Source organism: Drosophila suzukii, chromosome 3, assembly GCF_043229965.1.
Source record: "Drosophila suzukii chromosome 3, CBGP_Dsuzu_IsoJpt1.0, whole genome shotgun sequence".
NCBI classification, from domain to species: Eukaryota; Metazoa; Arthropoda; class Insecta; order Diptera; family Drosophilidae; genus Drosophila; species Drosophila suzukii.
Genome location: NC_092082.1, coordinates 92,260,854 through 92,279,787, shown reverse-complemented (window position 1 = coordinate 92,279,787; position 18,934 = coordinate 92,260,854). Strand labels below are relative to the sequence as shown.

Here is an 18,934-nt window from a genome sequence, read left to right as displayed (position 1 = left end):
ACCCCAAATTAATGCACTTGAGTAGTTTTTTGAAGGACATTTTTATTATACATATGTTTATGTAGTATGTAATAGATCACATAAAGCAAAAAGAGAATATTTTACTACATTTTGTTGTTTTTGTGGATGATAATGTTTTTTTTGTGGCTTATATGGATGTACCATTCGAGTTTTCTGCTCCATTTTTGTAGCGACTTCTCGGGGTCGTGTTGATGTGGATGTCGATGATTTATGTTAAGAGTTCAGTTAATTCTCTACGTATTATTACGATTTTAGTAAATTACAATTACAATACATTATATAGTACACAGTATGTAGGTAGAGTACGAATACGTCAACTATTCATTTAGATTTTTATTAATTTTCTGGATTTTGTGATTTTTTTATTTAAAAGTTATTTCCATTTTATTAGTTTTTTTGTGTGTGGTTTTGTTTTTTGTTAATTTTACATACATATATTAAATATATTTACGAACATAACAGCAGTCTTATTTAAAATGACATACTCAATTTATTGTTTTCATTAGAGGGTTTGAGTTCATTATCCATTTTGAAAGTTTGAATGCGAGTGAGCAGACAGGGATACTCCGAAAATATCCCCTGCCTGAAAACTCGCTGGGGCTTCGGAGGACCGAAGACGGTTTCCGTCTATATAAAAGTTGTTTGGCTAAACTAGGGCGATCCGTCTGGAGTCGCTTAAGCGTGAGGTCTTAAAGATATTGTGTTTAGATGTAAGTATGCATCGATAGCTAAGTGTTATATCTATTAGGGACGCTGAACTATTTAGTTTAGTTGTGATTAATTTTTAAGACGCTGGGCGTCTGCGAAATGCGCTCTGAAAAAGTTTTGTTTTTTTTTTTTTTTTTTTTTGTTTCGATTTGTTTTGTTTTGGCGGCTGACTAAATTGATGTAGGTATACTTGATGTACATATCGTGTTAAAAATTTCATTTGTTTTTGTTCTGTTTGAATGCTTAAGGAACCCGATTCTGCTAGGATAGGAAGTTCGATCGAATTTAGAGGCATGCAATGAAATACAATCGTCGAGAGTATGCACAAATATATTTTCGTATTCATATCGTATATTTTGTATTTGTTTTGTTGGGGACTTTACACTTAGGGACGTTCGAACACTATAAATAAACAATTACAATACATGCACGGACACACTCACACAGCTACAGACGTATGCTCTGTTGTATAAATAATAGCGTAATTTATAATTATAATACTATAACTACTGTAGAGTTATTGTGGCTCCTAAGTGGAAACGCCTCCTGGCTTCCCCTAAATTTGTAGCTAACTATTTTATGTTTGAAATATTCGACATTTATAAATTGATGCTTCTCCTTTTTTTCATTCGGCTCGCTAGAAGTTACCTTGGCAAGTTCGCGACCTATAATTTTCCTAACTCAAATGGTTCACACGAAAACCTTTTCCGTTTCCCTGCTCCATTCCCTCTCTTTTAGACAATTTATGACTTTTGAATTAAAATTATTTAATCGACTGGTTGGGGGAACCCCCTTTAGTAAGATTTCATTGAAATTGTACAGGGGGAAAGTAGTTGCTAAAGTTATAAATATAGGGTTCGGGGATTCCACCAACCAGTCGGTTACAAAGTTCTCGTTTTTTATGCGTGTATAAAATCAAAAATTTAATTTAACTACAATAATGACTAGTTGAAGAAAATTCTCCAAATGTATTTACTAAAATTTTATGTTGTGTATAATTAATCCTTTTTTTTTAGAATTTTTTGTTTTCTTTTTGCTTCTAATTTAAAAATTATCTAAAGCTGTTTTAGAGAAGCTTTTCTAAGCAGGCCTGCTTTATATGGTTGAGATTAGTTTTAATGTTTTTTCTTTGTGGGTGATTTTTTTCATAATTGCGAAATGCATGGAATTTGTTTTTTGCATTCTGTGTTATTAGATTTGGAAGCCAATGGAAATTCTTGCTTCTTGTTGCCTTGTCTTGGAAAACTTCTCTAAGGATCTTAGGGCGGCGCCCAACCTCCTCACTTCTTAATTCCCTCCTCCTTTAATTGCTGCAGCTTCTGCATCCTTTCCCCATATCTGCCTTATTGACGAATCCTCTTTCTCCGCCTCTCGTCCGGTTTTGTTAGTCAGTTAGTTACTACTTCATCACAGCCAACTCTCTTGCTTTTCAGCGGCGCCCAGCGTTTCCGCCTCTCCCGGTTGCACATCTCATCCGATCTGCCGATCAGTTGATCGTTTTCTTGTAGAGATTTTGGTGTATGTGCTCGTTTTGCAACGCACACATTTGGCCCACAGCAACCGCCCGCAAGCCACCGCCTCCTCCAGATCCGCCGGAAAGGCCCACCTCGGATTGGTGTCCCAGGGCTGTGGCCACCCCTCCGTCGCCTCCCGATGAACTGGACACCGTTTTGCCGGCCCTCAGGTTCAGGAAGAACTTCTCCTTCATGGCCAGCGCCGAATACTTGTGCTCAATAAAGTTGGGCGAGATCTGCATCGGCAGGGAGTTGCCGGTGGTGGCTGGCTTCGCCGGGGCGATTGCTGTGGACCTCTTGTTCACCGACAGGACCGTCGCCGGCGGCTTGCTGGAGTCGCTGCTGCTGTGGTTGCTGTTCGGATTGCTGAGGTTGCTGTTGTTTGAGCAGGAGTAAGAGGTTTCTGCAATAGGTAGAGAGAAAAGGAAAAAGAAGTAACGAAAAACATAAAATAAAATCAAAACAAAACAAACGAAACGAAATAAAGAGTACCAAAAATTCGATAGAGAGTTGAAATTGGTAAAAACTAGGACATAAGTTAAAAGTATTGCACGGAGTCGGGGTCGTCTTAAACTAATGAGCAGACTTTGAATATCCGAGTAGATGTGTGGGTGTGTTTTTATATATATCGTATAATTAAATTCAATTTGCTAGAGCTTAGAACATAAATAATACTTTGTTTTAGTCGAATACGAATAGTCACTAAAGCTAAAGCCGAGATTAAATAAGTTGTATGTGGTAGTGCTAACAATAATTGAAGTGTTCAGTTGGAAATGAATTTGAAATTTGCATTTTGCTGGGTTTTTATTACAATTGTTGCTCGTGCTTCGTCTGTGTGGTGGTGGTTTTGTTTTTAGCCTAATTAAATTAAGAGATCAGCAGTTGTAAATAGTTTAATACAAGCATGATAGTCATACATACAATTAAAGGTGATTAAAATTCTCTCTTTTAAAATTATACAGAATTAAATATTGCACAATCAATGCGATTTGTGGGGTTTTTTCCTTCAGTTTTATGATACAATAGTATTAGTTGATTGGGTCGAGGGTCTAAACTAAAAACAAGTAAGCAGTCTACGAAATGTTTCCAAATGGGTGTTTTGGTGAGTGAGTGGGTCTGTCTGCCCCCTAAGATCCGCACTCTGGCGAAACCAGAGAGTCATTCGTATACGGAGGAGCTGGTCAATGTGGTGCCTTGGGTGGTTCCAGCGTCAGTTTTCGGTGCATCAGTAGCTGCTTGAGTATAGGCTACGTCTCTTCGTTGACGGCGCCAGCGCCTACAACTTCAATGCCCGCCACTGTTGCTCCACTCATGTCCTCCTTGCAGTCCGTGATGCTGGCAATCGCCGCAGCCACGCTCTCCGAAATGCCATCGCTCTGACCCTCGTCCGTGTCCATGGGCTCCAGCAGCTCCAGCTTGCCCTTCTTCACCAGCTGCTGCTGCTGCTGCTGTGGCGTGGGCGAGCTGCTCTTGCTGCTGTTCCCGCTTATACTGCTCGTGGGACTGATGGGCAGAACATGGTGTTGCTGCTGCACCTGCTGTTGCTGCTGCTGGTGTTGTTGCTGCTGCTGCTGCACCTGTTGCAGCAACTGATTCGGCTCCTGCAACAGCAGTATGTTGGTCTTCTTGGCCAACGAGGCCACCAGCGCCTGCTGCTGTTGGCTACTACCATTCGTGGTGGTGAAGGTCAGCGTCTGAGTGTTTTTGGTGGGTGAGGTGGCCGGCGTGAGAATGCCCAAGTTGACCAAATTGGGCAGTGGCTTGCTGCCATTGAGCACAGTTTGGCCATTGGCTGTTGTCTTGTTGTGCTGCTGCTGCTGGTGCTGTTGCTGCTGCACAATGTCCATAGAGGCGCCACCGTTGGCCACATTTGTGGCCAGCTTAAGTATCTTGCTGGCTGTGGCATTGGCGGCCATTAGATTGCTAACAGACTTGGCTGTCGGCGTGTTGTTGGCTTTAATGGATACTAAACCGAGTGTGCTGCGCATTAAATTGTTGTTGCTGTTACCTGTTGCAGTGTTCTGATGGAGTTGCTGCTGCTGTTGTTGCTGCTGCTGCTGCTGTTGTTGGGTGGGAAGATTGGTCAAGGTGACCACATTCCCGGCGCTGAGCTGCTGCAGGACATTCGTATTGCCAGTGAGAATGGCAGTGTTGCTGGTTGTGTTGCCCCCATTATTGCCATTGTTATTCCCATTGGACAGGCTGCTGCTGCCTCCGTGACAACTGCTGGCGCTGCTCGACATGTTGCTGATGCTCGAAGGACTCAGGGAGCCCAGCGATTGCGACGGAGAGTTGCTGCGCTGGATGACAGGCGGCGGGTTCGGATTGGAGGAGGTGTTGTTGCTGCCCACGGGCGTGGCCGACGCACTGGCGCCGTCGCCAATGGCCAACGCGTTGGCCAGCTGGGCGTTCAGCACGCTGTCCGGTTGCGAGTTGTGGGTGTGCAGAGCGTGGTTCTTCAGGCCCTGGGCCGTCTTGTAGCTCTTGCCGCAGTGACACTTGTAGCCCTTGCGAACTCTGTGGAACATATAACTGTCAGCTTCCAGTTTACCAATCAGTTTTAGTCGAGGCTTTCGTTACCTTCCATCCTTTTTGTGGCCATTCTTTGAATGGTACTTGATGCCGTTGACGTTCTTGTAACGCTTTTTGCATCCCGGAACAGGGCAGGCGAAGGGTTTCTCATTGCCGGGCGTGCCGTTGTTTCCGCCACCGGAATGCCTGTTTAAAATAACCAGAGTTGGTAAATAACTAGGTTAGTGGGTGTATATTGCATAACTGTTCTAAAAAAAACTAAGATTCCTTGTTTTTCATCATATAAATCATTTTAATGATTGGTAGCAATGAATCACAAATTCTAAACTGTGACCAACCTTGTGATATCACTAAAAGTTTAGTTCGTTTTTGGGGATTTTTTCTTGCAAATTAAATGTAAGCGAAGTATTCCCTTTATATGTGGCACTAAAATTTGGCATTTTCAAGTCGTAAAAATATAACTACTTCAGTATTTAAATAAATATCAACGAACCTGCTGCCATAGCGCATGATAAACTCGGAGCTGAACTCCTCGGTGGTCCAGGAGTCGTTGCTATCCTCCGACTCCGTGACCACCATTTCGTCCTCGTCCATTTCGCTGCCTGAGAGGGTTAAGAATCAGGAATTAGAGTCAAATAACATTTATAGTTGTTTACAATCTCACTCACCTGTGGGCGTGGTGCTGCGGTTGGACGAGGACATACTGTAGCTGTGGTGCTTGATGGCCAGCTTCCGCTTGAGCTCCACATTGCCATTCCCATGGCCGGCGGCATTGGAGCCGCTGTTGGTCGTCGGTGGGGCGGTGTTGTTGCTGGCCAGGAACGAGCCCGCCTCCTTGCGGGTCTCCTCGGTGATGAAGCGCAGGACGTAGCTCAAGGGCAGGCAGGCAGGCTGAGCCTGCTCCTTCTGTTCGACCACCTTGGGGTCATAGTCTGCAAGAAAGCAAACCAGGTTATTACACATCATAGAATATCCCCCAAAATCAAAACCACTTTCAATTGTAACGTTCTGCATAAAACCGGTAATAATTATGGACCCAGCTAGAAAGTTACCGAAGCGGGATTAGCTAATTAAAAATTCCCTTTCGAGTCGGGATCGAAATCCGAACCGGAATGCGGGCAGTCAGAACAACTGAAACCTGCATCCCAAATTCGTCGCAACCACTGTGTTTGCACTGGAACAAGTTCACAGACATTCAAGAGACCCACAGCCCGGGCAATTTATTATTAAAATGTCGAAATAAGTAAATAGCGAGAGTGCACGTACGGGGAATGGTATGGCGACGAATTTAGTGCGCCTGCTGACGCATTTTCCGAGGGGTTCGTGGGGATGGGGAACGGGCAGTACGGAGTACCAGGAGGAGCACATGGTCTGCTCTATAGCGTAGGTTCATTATCTTATCGCCAGAACAAGCATAAGCCCAAAGCTTGCTTAATCGGCGAGTGCATAATAACAGGTACCTCCCCTTTTGCGTCTCTATTTACTTTTCGACCCATGTGTGTGCGGGGCAACCTAACCTCCATGAGCACGCTTTATTTCCCAATTGAATCGTTTTGGTGCGTAACTGTGTCAGCCGGGCCATTCATCATCTTCGCCACTGGGCACCCTGTGCATTCGTCACTTGATTGCAGTAGCAGTTAACGGGGGGCTGCTAAACGATAAAGTAACATCCATCGATCAGTTGCTGATCTCACAGATTGATTGCCCCAATGCAGTTTGTATAAAACTAGCTATTCGCTCTCAATTCGAGTAATAGATTGGGTTTTGGTATTGAAATTGGGCGTTACTTTAACTGTCACGTAGGCTGAAGAATTCCCGTTAATAAATTTAATAGGGGCTTGTGGCAAACCATTAGGGTTCAAAATTCGTAGGCATCTTATGGCTAAGAACTGAACTTCATTTTTATTTCATATGGGATCTTGTAGATGTTAGTGACATGATTAGTAATCAGTGGGAGCACTGCATTTCCGACCAGGCGATAACAATTCGATAACGTTGCACTTTAATTGCCTCGTTTCGTTACTGGCGGACAAACGGAAAACATATGCCGCAGATTGGCTATTATGCGAAACATATGCTTTCAGCTAGTAACTCCCCCCGCTTTTTTGGTCGCTTATCAGGGCGAAATGCGATTAGAAACATTTGCGGCAATGATTGCGGAGCTGTCTACGTGCCGGGCAATCGATTGATGACACATACGGACACGCGGGGGTACGGACAACCATATGTGCGTAATAATTCCACGTACTTTGGGTAGCATTTCAGTACCAATTCGCCTTGAACATTCGCGAACTGAGACTGCAACTACATTCATATTGTGAGCTGACGAAATCGAAGTGCCACGCCCCTCATCCTCTCGAGAACACGGCGACATTTGTCAACGGTCAAATCAGTTCACCCGGTTCGGCTTGGGTTTTTTATTTCTGCTCCGCCTCCATTATTGTTATTATTATTTTGTTGTTGATAACCCCAGACATTCACGACTTCTCTGTAGGTGACTTTCTGCTCTTGCCTCGGTGTTTGTGTGTTTATCAAATCGAGTATTTTACAAACAGCTTTTAAACAAATAGCATCTATACAGCTCCTAGCTGTATATACAGACAAGCAAACCCACGTCTGTGTACGCGTCGTATATCATACTTTTTCGCATTTCAGAAACAAAATAAACGCAGATCCCTCTCTCTTTTGCACTCGTGTGACTCATGCACTTGTTGCAGAATTTTAAAAAAGATAACAAATGTTTTTTCCGCTTGAACATGCGGTTTCGGTTTGTTTTCATTTCGGCAGCTGTCTCGAAAACTTTCCAATAGCTCTGAAGAGCAGTTCGTTTGAAATTTGATAAATGCCAGTCGTTGACAGCAGCGAAATTATGTTGACATTGCAAGTGCAGGGACCCTTTGGGCGGGGTCATTATGTTTTAACCCATTAAACAGGCTTGGAATACATTAAAGACCAAAAACCCCTATTGATTTCGATGTTACACTCGCGTTTAAAATCGGACTAATCTTTTTCAAGGTCACAATATCTTTTCTTCAGATTCAAATTACAGAATCGAAAAACAACTTATTCCAAGTAATGAAACGGATTATATTCTTCATAATGTGACACATATTTTCGAGTCTTCTGACTGCTAATTTTTATTCGTTAAGTTTAGGGAAATCCCGCCATAAAGACACAGACGTCTTCTAATGCCAAATCCCGGTAATTATCTGGTAAATCCTTCAATTTATATGGCAACTGTACTCAATGCATGAAACCCTCTAGTTTGTCTGGTTAATCCTATGATTTATCTGGGGGATTTGAGTAAGATAAGTGAAACTGTACTTTTCACTCGACTTAATAATCGAGATATTTAGTTTTGCAACAGAGAATTTTAAAAACATATTGCTCATTGGAATATGTTGAAATATGATTCGGTTATTTATATGGCAATCATATAATACAGATAATATATCTTTCAATTGCAGTGTTGTATGAGTGATATGTTTAATGATTTCTTGTTAAACTCTCGAGTTCCCTGAAGAGAATGTTTGACAGGTGCAGAGGTACTTTTCGAGCCCATTTACTCAGTGGGTTAACGTCGGCATATCGCGTTTCGCAGCTGGTTATCGAAATGCGAGTGCAGTGGAGACAGGCGTGTGCCGCAAACACACTCATAAAGAAGTAAGCCCGGGCATTTTTGGGACGCAAACACAACAGGTGCCTGGCAACTGTGAAAAGGACAAACCTGAAGGTCTCGCCTGCTTTTTGCGTTGTCATGCCAACCGAACCGAATCGAATCGAAGCGAAGCGACAACGCCCAGCGAGTCCTGATAACAGGCGTACATCCATCCATCCATACATATATGCCATGCCATCCGGAGGAGAGCCCACGCATCGAGTGTCCTTCGAGATAATGAAATGATGGGCATTTATAAGCCCCAGAACAGCTCGCTCACGTAATGGATACGCAATGGAAACGGGGGATGCGGGTTTTCGGGGGTATTTGATATCTGGGCCCGGGCGTTTTTGGGGGTGGCAGTTGCCAAGTGGGCGTATGCTCGAGCCTGGGCTTTATGTAATGCCCCGGGACACAAAAGGGGGTGGTGGTTAGGTGGCAAAGCCTGCCCGGGCAGCCATTTTATATGTATGCAAGTGTGTGTGTGTGTGTGTGTGTTGACCGTTATCACGCAGCAGTGGCAACAACAAAACAGCTGCCAACGTAACTGTAAGAGTCAGCTGAGCAACCCCTCTGCTTTCTCTCTCCAACCCCTCACTTTCTGAGTGTGTGTGTGCTGTGTGAGAGAGCCTGTTTATACACAGAAAGAAAAGTCAATTATATGTGATAATTTAATAGTTACATACAGCATTTCGAACCTGATACCAGCATATGCCTGCACTGTGCTTTAAACAAAGTTAAGAGGTGCACGATCAAAGCCTTTTCTCCATATACTGATGATCTTGTCTATTAAATCACCAAGATTTCACTAATTTGTGGTTGTTTCTCCAAATTCTATTTCAGTGTTATATACCAATTTGGACACTTAAACACTTCATTTGTCTATTAAAATATATTATTAGGAGATGGATCTATTACCAGAGCTATTAACTTGCAGGTTTATAGGAATAATTTTTGTTTAATTAGAGTTCCAATAAAATGTTTCTGTAAGAACTAGTTATTTGGCATCTCACTATATTTTTCCCAGTGTAAGACGCCCGGCCTGTTGGGAAGGAATAAATAAAGCCCGTTAACGGTTAACCCACCCCCAAGCCCCTGTTTTCGTAATACGGCAACACTACTGAGCTTAACTCTATTGATTTTCCCCCTCGAAAACCCAGCCCCTACCCACCCTCCCCGCCCCTTGAACACTAAAATTAGAAATTGTTTATTTCAGCCGGTAAAAGTCCAAACACACACATACAAACTCGCACAACCTGGAAATGATTAATTGGAAGCCCACGGGAGTCACGTGGACGGGAAAGTATCGATTGTGCGTGTGGGTGGGTTGAAAGTGGGGTGGGGGGGAAATGAAGAGAATTTCCCACTTCCAACTCCGATTACCAGATGAGGTTGCGGATGCGGATACACCTGCCCTGGAAACCAGAAGCCAAGAACCCAAGCCAAGCCATGCGGACAGGTCAAAAAAAGGGCGCTCAACTCGCCGGTTTCCACTACAACAACAACTAGATGCTGTGCTGGCCTTCCAAACACACGCACACACTCGCATACAGATAAACAAGGGGTATTGAATGGATCACCGGCTTTCTTGCTTTTGTTTTGCTTGTACTGCCCTCTCGCTCGCACGCACACTTTCCAGGCGGCCGCACCGATCGCCGAATGCTGTACGCGCCTGGAAAACGGGGCGTGTGTGTGCAGTGCATCTGTGTGCGTGTGGGCACAGGTAGCCACTTCCAGGCTTCCAGCATCGATTTTGCCATTTAAAGTGCAATAAATGCTGAATGCAAAATGCAAAGTGCAATTCACGTTATAAAAACAACCACGAAGCCATTTACACACACACGCACGCACCGCACTCGCACACACCTTTGCCCCGCTTCGCTCTTCTATTTTATTTATTTATGCCGCGGCGAGTAAATAAAATAAACAAAACACACCGAGAACATCACGCGACGGTCAAATGATAGCGATATTTGCGTTATTTACGATTTTACCTATGTGGGTGTCCTCGATGTGGGAAATCAGATCGCTCAAGCTCGGAAATGTGATGCCGCAGCCATTGTACTTGCAGACGTTGATCAGGAAAACGGCCATAATATATACTGTATTATCATATATATGTGTATATATATATATCACGATTCCGAGGCGAACGAATGTGGCGAGTTATGTAAAAAAACAGCAACTAAATCGGGTGGCTGTTGCAGTGTGGCCGGTCAGCAGTGCGGCGAAAAGGCCATCTTCCAGGGCGGCACAGTCGGTTAGCCGGTACTCGCACCACTTCCAGTGGGCAGTGGGGACTTTCGGTTATGCGGCGTTTGTTCGCGCGAATACTGTTTGTTGGCGATACTTAATCGCGACGATGGTCAGCAGCCGGACATTTTTGGCCAAAAACTCTGTTTTTCTGCAATTGCGGGGTGTCGGCTTCTTTTCCTTCGCTTCTCTGCTCCTTTCGGTGTGGTGTGTTTCGGTCCTCTGGCGTTCCCCACACACACACACTCATGCGCAAGTGCTGTTATGCAATTGAGGGCTGCAACATTTTGGGGGCGTAACTGGGCTTAACCGACTTCGATAGCAAATGAATAGTCAATGTACTCACAGCATAATGTGCTTCGATCGAGTTGCCTTTGCAGTCGCAGTTGGGTAATTAAAACATAATTTTAACCGATGTGACGTAGACACAAACACCGACGTCCAACGACGCGTTATGCTGCGTTTGTGGTGGTGTGCGTGACAGTGGGGAGTTGGTCAGAAGCTAGGGCTGCACTACCGGGTTAATTGGCCAATCGGCCGTTAGCGAGTGCACTTTCCTCGCACAGCGGGTTCACCCTATCACACTATCCGGTTTTTAAACCTTAACGTCAGTGGTAACTGTCAAAAAAAAAATATTCAAATGTTCAAATTCGGTCTCGATTTCAGAGTACTTGGTCTTTACGGTCTCAAGATTAAATCGTTCTCGATTGATAATAAACATTCTCGCTCTCAAGTTAATTGTTTTTGATTCCAAGTATGTGCTGGCGGTAGCACAGTTCCTAAGTAACATTTAGTCGTCCTTCCGCTAACTTCTTGTGTTAATTTAACTAGATATGTTGCCAGTTTTGGATAGGTAGCGCAAACCCGTTTAATTATTAGGCGCGTTGGCAAACAGCTAATCTGTGTTAGGCAGCCGCAAAAGAATACAATGTATTTTAATTATCTTTAGTTGTTAAATCAAATCACAGAACATCGTTGGCACAGCCTAAATATTTGAAGAACCATTGAGAAGGATACTCTGTCATGCCAGGGCATGCTGAAAGATTTTTACAATCCTTAAAATCAAGTTTGGAGCGTTCCCGACTCAAGACATTAAATGTCAATAAGCCAATTGATGTTAATAAAATCTAAAATAAAAAGTAATAATATTTATAACGATACCGCGCGACAGAGTAACAAGAAAAAAGTGGATGCGGCATGGATAAAAGCCTGGACTTCCAATTAAATTCGGTCCAGAACGAGTTACAACAGCAATACCAAAATAAAAAAAACAGCTGTTTAGTGATGAAGATTTTCGACCCCTTTTAATATTATATACAATTTATAATTATTTTATTTATTATTCTTTTACACCGGAGAGCCCTCGACAAGGACGATATTTTTGAAATATGGTAGAAAAATAAAGCAACTCTGAGTTTTCTTGCGTTTAACAGCATTTTATGTGCTTAACAGCACTCATTAAACTCTGTTATTGGGGTTTTGTCACTAACCTAGCGGCTCGTTTTTGGTGAATCTTTTTGCTTTATAATTACTGTACTGCGTTCTTAATTAATAATACAGTATTATTGACATTTTTTTTATTTTGTTGACCGCGATTTGTAAGTGTTATTTATTAAAAACTGCAATATATTTTAAAAAGTATGCCAGCCCTGGTTCCCGTTATTTGGTTTGTGCCACCACTGAAACCAATCAAAGGTCCAAACCATGGATCGGGTCTCCAATGAAAATGGTATTTCTGGTACTTTCCAGTATATAAAAACGCCGTGTTGGTATTTTTCCTACCACCCCCAGGCAGCCACACGTGCACCCCCCAAAAGCCACCGAAATTGTCAAATTCGTTTTACTGTTGTGAAGGGTTTGTTCGAAGTGAGTTGATTTCTCCGGGGGCTTTTCTTTCCCCTCCCCGTCCGGCGGAGCACCCCTTATCGGTTGTTGGGTAACAGCCGTGGAAAACGCCTCAGAGGGCCTGAAACGCGGAAAAGCCTACTATCAGTGAAGAACCGAGTGAATTTTCGCCAAAAAGAATGCGAAACGTGTTTGATAATCCGTCGCCATCTTGCGGCACACTCACACACACACGAGCATGTGCCTGTCAGGTTTGCGGTGGTGTGCGTGTGTGTCTCGAGTCGTTGCGTCACTGGAAAAGTCGGAAAATCTGAAGATTTTCAAGCTGAAAAGCCAGCGAATCGTTTTTGATTGAGAATTAAGCAGAGATCGATCAGCGATGCGAGTGAAAATCCGGTGCGAAGGCAGAATTTTCGCTCGTTACGTAACTTTTCTGAGGCGGCGTGTGGGAAATGACATGATTTGAGAAATGAGATTTTCTGCAATGAAAACTAACCGATATATCGTCTATATCTTTTGCAGAGCCGTGCGCTAGCTTCAATTTTGTCGTAAGCCAACAAAAAAAAAAGGAAAATCAACCGAAAATGTTCGTGTCGACAGTCTCTCGCATTGCCCCCGTTGCCAGGAGCGCCGTAAGTATTCCCTTTTCTGCGATTCAAATTGTGCGAGATAAAGTTTACAAGGCGATAAAGAAGATTACATAATTATAGTATCCGAAAAGTGCATTGATTTTCCCGATCTAACCATTTACATGCCGCCTTGGCGTGGTGAACTTCCAATGGCCGCGGTGAGAAAACACATACGGCACACAGTTGCATAACTTTGAGGTTATGTGTGCGCCCAGTGGAAGCGATTAATTAATAACGAATAAACGGGAATAATCGGGCTAAATCCAAAGGAATTCAGGGACTCTACTTTTATTTACGAATAACAGGCATCATGACATTGTATAACACTTGGCAAAAGCATTTGATGTGATTCTTTGAGGTTAGAACCGGCGAAAGCTTTCCAGTGGAATGGTGAAAAAGAGGGGAGCGGGGAAACTTAAGTTGCCAATAATTGACATTGTTTATAATATTAATGATGATAATCTTCAAATCGGGCCCCTAACCACTATATAAGAACCAAATCTGAGGAACAACAAATGCTGCAGCCAAAGTGTCAGTTCCGAATACCACAGAAATTACTTAACGATTGCATAACTTGGCAATTACAGGAGATGAATGAACTTGGGCTTGGTGTATTTGGCAAGATCTGTATATGGCTAGTAATGCCCTAGCAACGGAAACCATCCATAAATAGTATTTAGTTTTATAGTGCAGAGAAATCTCTTGTTAACAATGGGAAATTTCTTGTACTTAACTTAATATTATCCAAGTGTGCTCTTATCAAGCAAGTTGGTAAACATATATGTACTATGTTTATCAGGCCTCAAGAAAAATAATAGGTTTTCAATTTTAAATTTACTTTATTATTGCCTTTGAGTAGGTATTACAAGATTATCAACTAATATTCATTAATTTTCTTTATTTTAATTAATCCAAATAAACAGCAACCGAATAATATCAAGAGAATAAGCTTCTAAAATACATATTTAAAAAGATGGTTTACCCCTTATCTCTGCCCTGAAACTTTATCTTGAACAATAGTAATGCACGCCACATACTATTTCTTATATAATCAACGCATATTCCTCGTTTCAGTTCCTCGCCAACTCCAAGCAGTACCTGCGACCATTGAGCAGCGCCGTCATCAGCCAGAGCCAGACTTTGGCCGCTCAGAACACAACCCCAGTTGCATTGCTGCCACAGATCAGGTCATTCCAGACCTCGCCAGTCACGCGTGACATTGACTCGGCCGCCAAATTCATTGGCGCTGGTGCCGCAACAGTCGGTGTCGCTGGATCCGGTTCGTATTGGTTTCGTTGGGTCATGGTTCATGTTCTCATAAGTCGCACAAAGAAGGGGATTCCCCAGGCTACTTTTGTCTCCTTCTCCTCCAGTCAGTTGCAAACTAGCATCTGGGGCCCACACAACGAGTATCTGATTACTCTCCAAACCATTGCCCCGGGAAGGTCTGAGAATTGGCCAAGCCTGCTGTTTGTTGCGGCTTCATTTCCCAGCAGGAAACCTGTGTGATTGCAGGGCGAAAGTACCAGAAATCCTGTCGCCATGGTGTTGCCGTTGCCTTCGGGGAACCGCCGCATGGCTGGCATTGAAATCTTTCGTGGCCGGCGTTTTTAGTGCGATGTGCTGGCTGCCTTCTAGGCAGAACTCAATTCAGACTAATCTGTGACTGACTACTGGGAGAAAAGAGCCAAAAAGGAAAGCCGGGGAAGCCCCTTGTCCCTCTATCCTTCCAAAATCGTATTGTACACTATCGGGGACCATCATTCACCCCTCCGATCTGAACATTTAACTAATGCTTTGATTTTCTCTTTCTCCAAAATTTTCCGAACGACCGACAACGAACCAATACAACAGGTGCTGGTATCGGAACAGTATTCGGTTCCCTCATCATCGGCTACGCCAGGAACCCATCGCTGAAACAGCAGCTGTTCTCCTACGCCATTCTGGGCTTCGCCCTGTCCGAGGCCATGGGTCTGTTCTGTTTGATGATGGCCTTCCTGCTGCTGTTCGCCTTCTAAGCGCTCCCGCTGCACATCGATTGCTCGTCCTTGTTTCCTGCAATCGGGCGTGTGTGCAAGTCGCATGCGAACGAGAATAGCAACCAACAACACTTCAAACAAACAACAACAACCAGAACAAGCAACACCTATGTTCATTTTCGATTATTAATGATAAAATGATTGATTGATTGATAGCAAACAAGAACATCCTGTACCACTATCTAATTATAAATACCAACAACCACATATAATACATGTAATTTTGTTTTTAAAAAACATGCGAGCGAGGAGAAGACCACACCTACTTTAAGTTGAACAACCGAAATATCAGGAGGAAGGATTGGATTGGATTGGATTAGCCCAGAGACCCAGACGACAAAGATTAAAATTAGATTTTAATTGAAGCAAGCTTCCGGCTCACCGAAAAACCCAGCCAAATCCTCGGACCAAGTCCAGCCATGTCCCACGCCTTCTGCGAATCCCGCGGAGGATCTTCATGCCCGCTGGCCAAGGCTCTCTCTCTCCCCACGAAGTTCTTGGACATCGAAACACGGCAAAAATCCCCGGCGGCAGGCAATGCGTGGAGGTCCTTCTGCAAAATAACACCATGGATTAGCGAGTGTGTGGGCGTGGCTGGTCGGAAGTTCGACGGATCGTTGGGCTCAGCGACTTTTTCGATTTTACTGTGGCGCGTACTGAAAATCCACATTGTTTTCTAGTATTTTGTATTCGAAAAATATCAGTTTCCTTTATGTAAACGCTTTTTTTGTTTATTGCCACTTAATATTTATTATGGAACATGTACTAAAAGTAGTAGTTGCTAACGAAATGAGCCGAAGAGCGCAGCTGAAATGTGAAATAAAGGAGAAATGAATGTGTAAAGGAAGCTGACAATTGGTTTTTCTTTTAAATATTACGGAAACTTGGTTTACTTGCTTGGTAGTTGATCTTATCTGGTGCAGAACCAGTTTTGGAAATTCAAAGTTTGGCGCCCAAATGCAACTCTGCCTTATATGGACCCAAGTCACCCTGTGATAAGCATAAATGATCACCCTGTGTAGAATTCTAGTTATGGCAAAATTACTCATCGATAACTACGGCGGTATCGATAGCATTGCGCCACACGTGTGTTTTTGTTTTTTTTTATGGTCTTTTAAATGGATTTCGCCAAGAAGTTACTCGGAAAATACGGTTGGAAGGAGGGCGATGGCCTGGGCAAGAACAACACCGGAATCACAGCTCCACTGAAGGCCAGCTTGAAGTTCGACAACGCGGGATTGGGAGCTGATCGCGCCCAGGAATTCAATGACCACTGGTGGGAGCGCTGCTTCAACGAGGCTGCCAGCAATGTGGATGTCCAGATTCAGCGGGATGGCAAGGTGCTGACCTCCCGCAAGGAGGGCGAGGATGCGGTGGAGATCTCTACCAGCGGTTACTCCGCCCGAAAACTCAAAAAGGCCAAGGAGCAGCACGCCAGCGATGGAAGAGCCACCTACGATAATTTCCTGCAGACCTCGCTGCTCACCCAAAACGGCGGCGAGGTGGAGACCGCCGGGCGTATCAATGTGGAGGACATCGAGGTCACCAAGGTGACCGTGCTTACGGACGAGGAACTCTTCAGGGCCTGCGGCGGCAGGACAGCGCACAAGGGAGCCCGACACGGGCTCAAATTGAGCGGGAAGATCGCCCGGTTGGAGCAGCAGGAGCGCGAAATGCTGGAGAAGCTTCAGGGGAAACTAAAGAATCCTCCCGAGGCAAATCCTGTCCAGAAAACGAACAGGAAAACGGACTCAGCTGAAGAGTTAGTTGTGGAGACACAGAAAGAAGCGGAAAATGCAGTAGAGCAGCCTGAAAAACCTAAAAAGAAGAAAAAATCCAAGAAATCCAAGGCGGAGAAGTCGGAAGAAGAATTACCAAGCGAGGAAACACAAGAAGAACCTGTCAAGATTAAAAAGAAAAAGGAAAAATCGAAAAGACCAGTCGAGGAGGTCCAAGAAGATACAGAGAACCAAGTGGAGGAGCCAGTAAAGATAAAAAAGAAGAAAGCGGATAGGCTACAAGAAGTGACAGAGGCATCCGATGAAACAACCCAAGATATGGAAACAGATGAGCCCGTGAAATCAAAAAAGAAGCGGAAAACCGGGGGCTCCACTGAGGAAACCGATATTCCCATAAAGAGCAAAAAGAAAAAGAAAAGGAACCAGGAGGAGCTATAGTATAGTCTAGTCTAAAATAAATTATGTTAGAACAAATTACATTATATACTTCGTTTCTAAAGATGATGCCATCTTTAACTTACAATTGGAACCTTGTATATACAATATATCAATTAATTATAAGTTCTAAATAAAACCAGCTGAATGCACATAAAATTGTATGTATTTATGGTTCTAAAATTTCTATACACGATTGGGGGCATTTAATAACTAAAGTTTGGTCACCTAAAGATAGTCTGCAATCCCTGATGGGGATTACTTTCTGCCCTTGGCCTTGATGCGTCGCGACTTGCCCAACCGTTTGTTGACCGAGGCGCCCGCCTTGACACCCCGCTGCTTTCTCGAGGATTTTTCGCCATCCAATCCCGCGGAGGAGGTCTTGGTGTTCCGCTTCAGACCCTTCTTTTTGCCGCCGAAGCCGAACTTCTTGTTGCGCTTCTTGCGATTATCGGCGGACTGCTTTTGCTTGGACTCCAGAGCCTTGGCGTCCTCCAGGAAGTCCAGGTTCTTCAACTTGCCCTTGCGGAACTTCTTGAGCTTGTCCAGCATGTCCTTCTTCTCGGCCTCGCGCTGCACCTTGGTCTGCTTGGCCAGCATCTTGCCCATTTTTCGCTGCTCGCGGATCTGCTTGATGCGCTCGGATTTGGCCTGTCCCTGCTGTTTGGCCATCAGGTTGGCGCGCACCTTCTGCATGTGCTCGTCCGACTTGGCCATCTCGGCGAAGTAGTCGTCGGGGCGCCGCGTCTTGATGCCCAGCTCGTGCAGGCGGGGAATGGCCTCGAGGACGGCACTCTGCGCCTGTCGGTGGAAGAGCATCTCGCGCTTGAAGTCGTTTAGCACGGGGTCTTCGTCAGGGCGGATGTAGGGCAGCTTGGCGTTACCCTTGAAGAGGTTGGCCCGCTTCTGCTCGTGCTTCTCCAGCTGGACGGCTAGTTCCGGGGCCAAGGGAGCCAGTGTGTTGATCATGTCCAGGCGCTCCAGCCACGGCAGTTGCAGCTTTATAGCCTCTGTTTTTGCCAGCAGTTTGGTCTAGATGGTTGGGACGTTAGTGGGTTGTAGGAGCAGGCTTCCAGCTGAACACTTACCACATCATTTACTCTGTCCCTCTGGCCATTAAACTCCACGTTTAGACCTGGTTTCAGGTCGCCTCGTTCAAATGCCGCTTGCAGCTGCACAAAATGTGGAATTTTTGTATAACAGAGTATATTTTTTTATGGGTTCTCACTCACCTCAGCATCTGAGTTATCCCCTGAGTCGTAGCCCGAGGCACTGTCCTCCATTTCAAAGTCAGACATGTTTAAATTAGCTATATTAAAGTGGCTCCCAAAAAAGAAAACAATTTCAACACGTGCGGGGATGGCCTATCGATTATTTGTCAGAACCTATCGGGACTCTTGTTCTTCGATAGGAGGAGGACATACCAAAATAATACCAAAAATATACCACAAATATTCCAAACGGCCTCACTAAAATTCGATAGCTTAGCGGTGTCACCCACCGCTCATTTTAAAAAAGACCGTTTGTGAGACAGCGTGTACACAAACCCATCGATTGGTTT

At 44.2% G+C, this 18,934-nt stretch overlaps 4 protein-coding genes across 6 annotated transcripts; 2 read left to right on the top strand and 2 right to left on the bottom strand.

The window, feature by feature from the left end:
• Window positions 1–22: 22 nt before the first annotated feature.
• On the bottom strand, window positions 23–11,191 carry LOC108015738 (uncharacterized). 2 transcript variants are annotated; one of them, XM_065866905.2, is made up of 7 exons: window positions 11,033–11,190; window positions 10,428–10,963; window positions 5,444–5,707; window positions 5,269–5,377; window positions 4,824–4,961; window positions 4,252–4,760; window positions 23–2,646 (listed from the first exon to the last, which is right to left on the bottom strand). In XM_065866905.2, exons 2-7 carry the CDS (start codon window positions 10,525–10,527, stop codon window positions 2,216–2,218), a joined length of 1,551 nt encoding a protein of 516 aa, XP_065722977.1. In that variant the 5' UTR covers window positions 10,528–10,963; window positions 11,033–11,190; the 3' UTR covers window positions 23–2,215. The 2 variants fall into 2 exon arrangements, with proteins under 2 accessions (XP_065722977.1, XP_036675276.3); XM_036819381.3 differs by lacking the exon at window positions 23–2,646 and having other exon boundaries at window positions 2,856–4,760; window positions 11,033–11,191.
• Window positions 11,192–12,467: 1,276 nt separating this feature from the next.
• Window positions 12,468–16,046, top strand: ATPsynC (ATP synthase, subunit C). 2 transcript variants are annotated; one of them, XM_017075837.4, is made up of 4 exons: window positions 12,468–12,552; window positions 13,054–13,163; window positions 14,235–14,439; window positions 15,015–16,046. In XM_017075837.4, exons 2-4 carry the CDS (start codon window positions 13,116–13,118, stop codon window positions 15,176–15,178), a joined length of 417 nt encoding a protein of 138 aa, XP_016931326.2. In that variant the 5' UTR covers window positions 12,468–12,552; window positions 13,054–13,115; the 3' UTR covers window positions 15,179–16,046. The 2 variants fall into 2 exon arrangements, with proteins under 2 accessions (XP_016931326.2, XP_070852407.1); XM_070996306.1 differs by lacking the exon at window positions 12,468–12,552.
• Window positions 16,047–16,253: 207 nt separating this feature from the next.
• Window positions 16,254–17,532, top strand: LOC108010863 (G patch domain-containing protein 4). Its single transcript, XM_017075840.4, has one exon. The coding sequence runs from the start codon at window positions 16,318–16,320 to the stop codon at window positions 17,374–17,376; it is 1,059 nt and encodes a 352-aa protein (XP_016931329.4). The 5' UTR covers window positions 16,254–16,317; the 3' UTR covers window positions 17,377–17,532.
• Window positions 17,522–18,765, bottom strand: LOC108010864 (probable rRNA-processing protein EBP2 homolog). Its single transcript, XM_017075841.4, has 3 exons — window positions 18,606–18,765; window positions 18,462–18,545; window positions 17,522–18,405 (listed from the first exon to the last, which is right to left on the bottom strand). Exons 1-3 carry the CDS (start codon window positions 18,669–18,671, stop codon window positions 17,632–17,634), a joined length of 924 nt encoding a protein of 307 aa, XP_016931330.2. The 5' UTR covers window positions 18,672–18,765; the 3' UTR covers window positions 17,522–17,631.
• Between the last annotated feature and the right edge of the window lie 169 nt (window positions 18,766–18,934).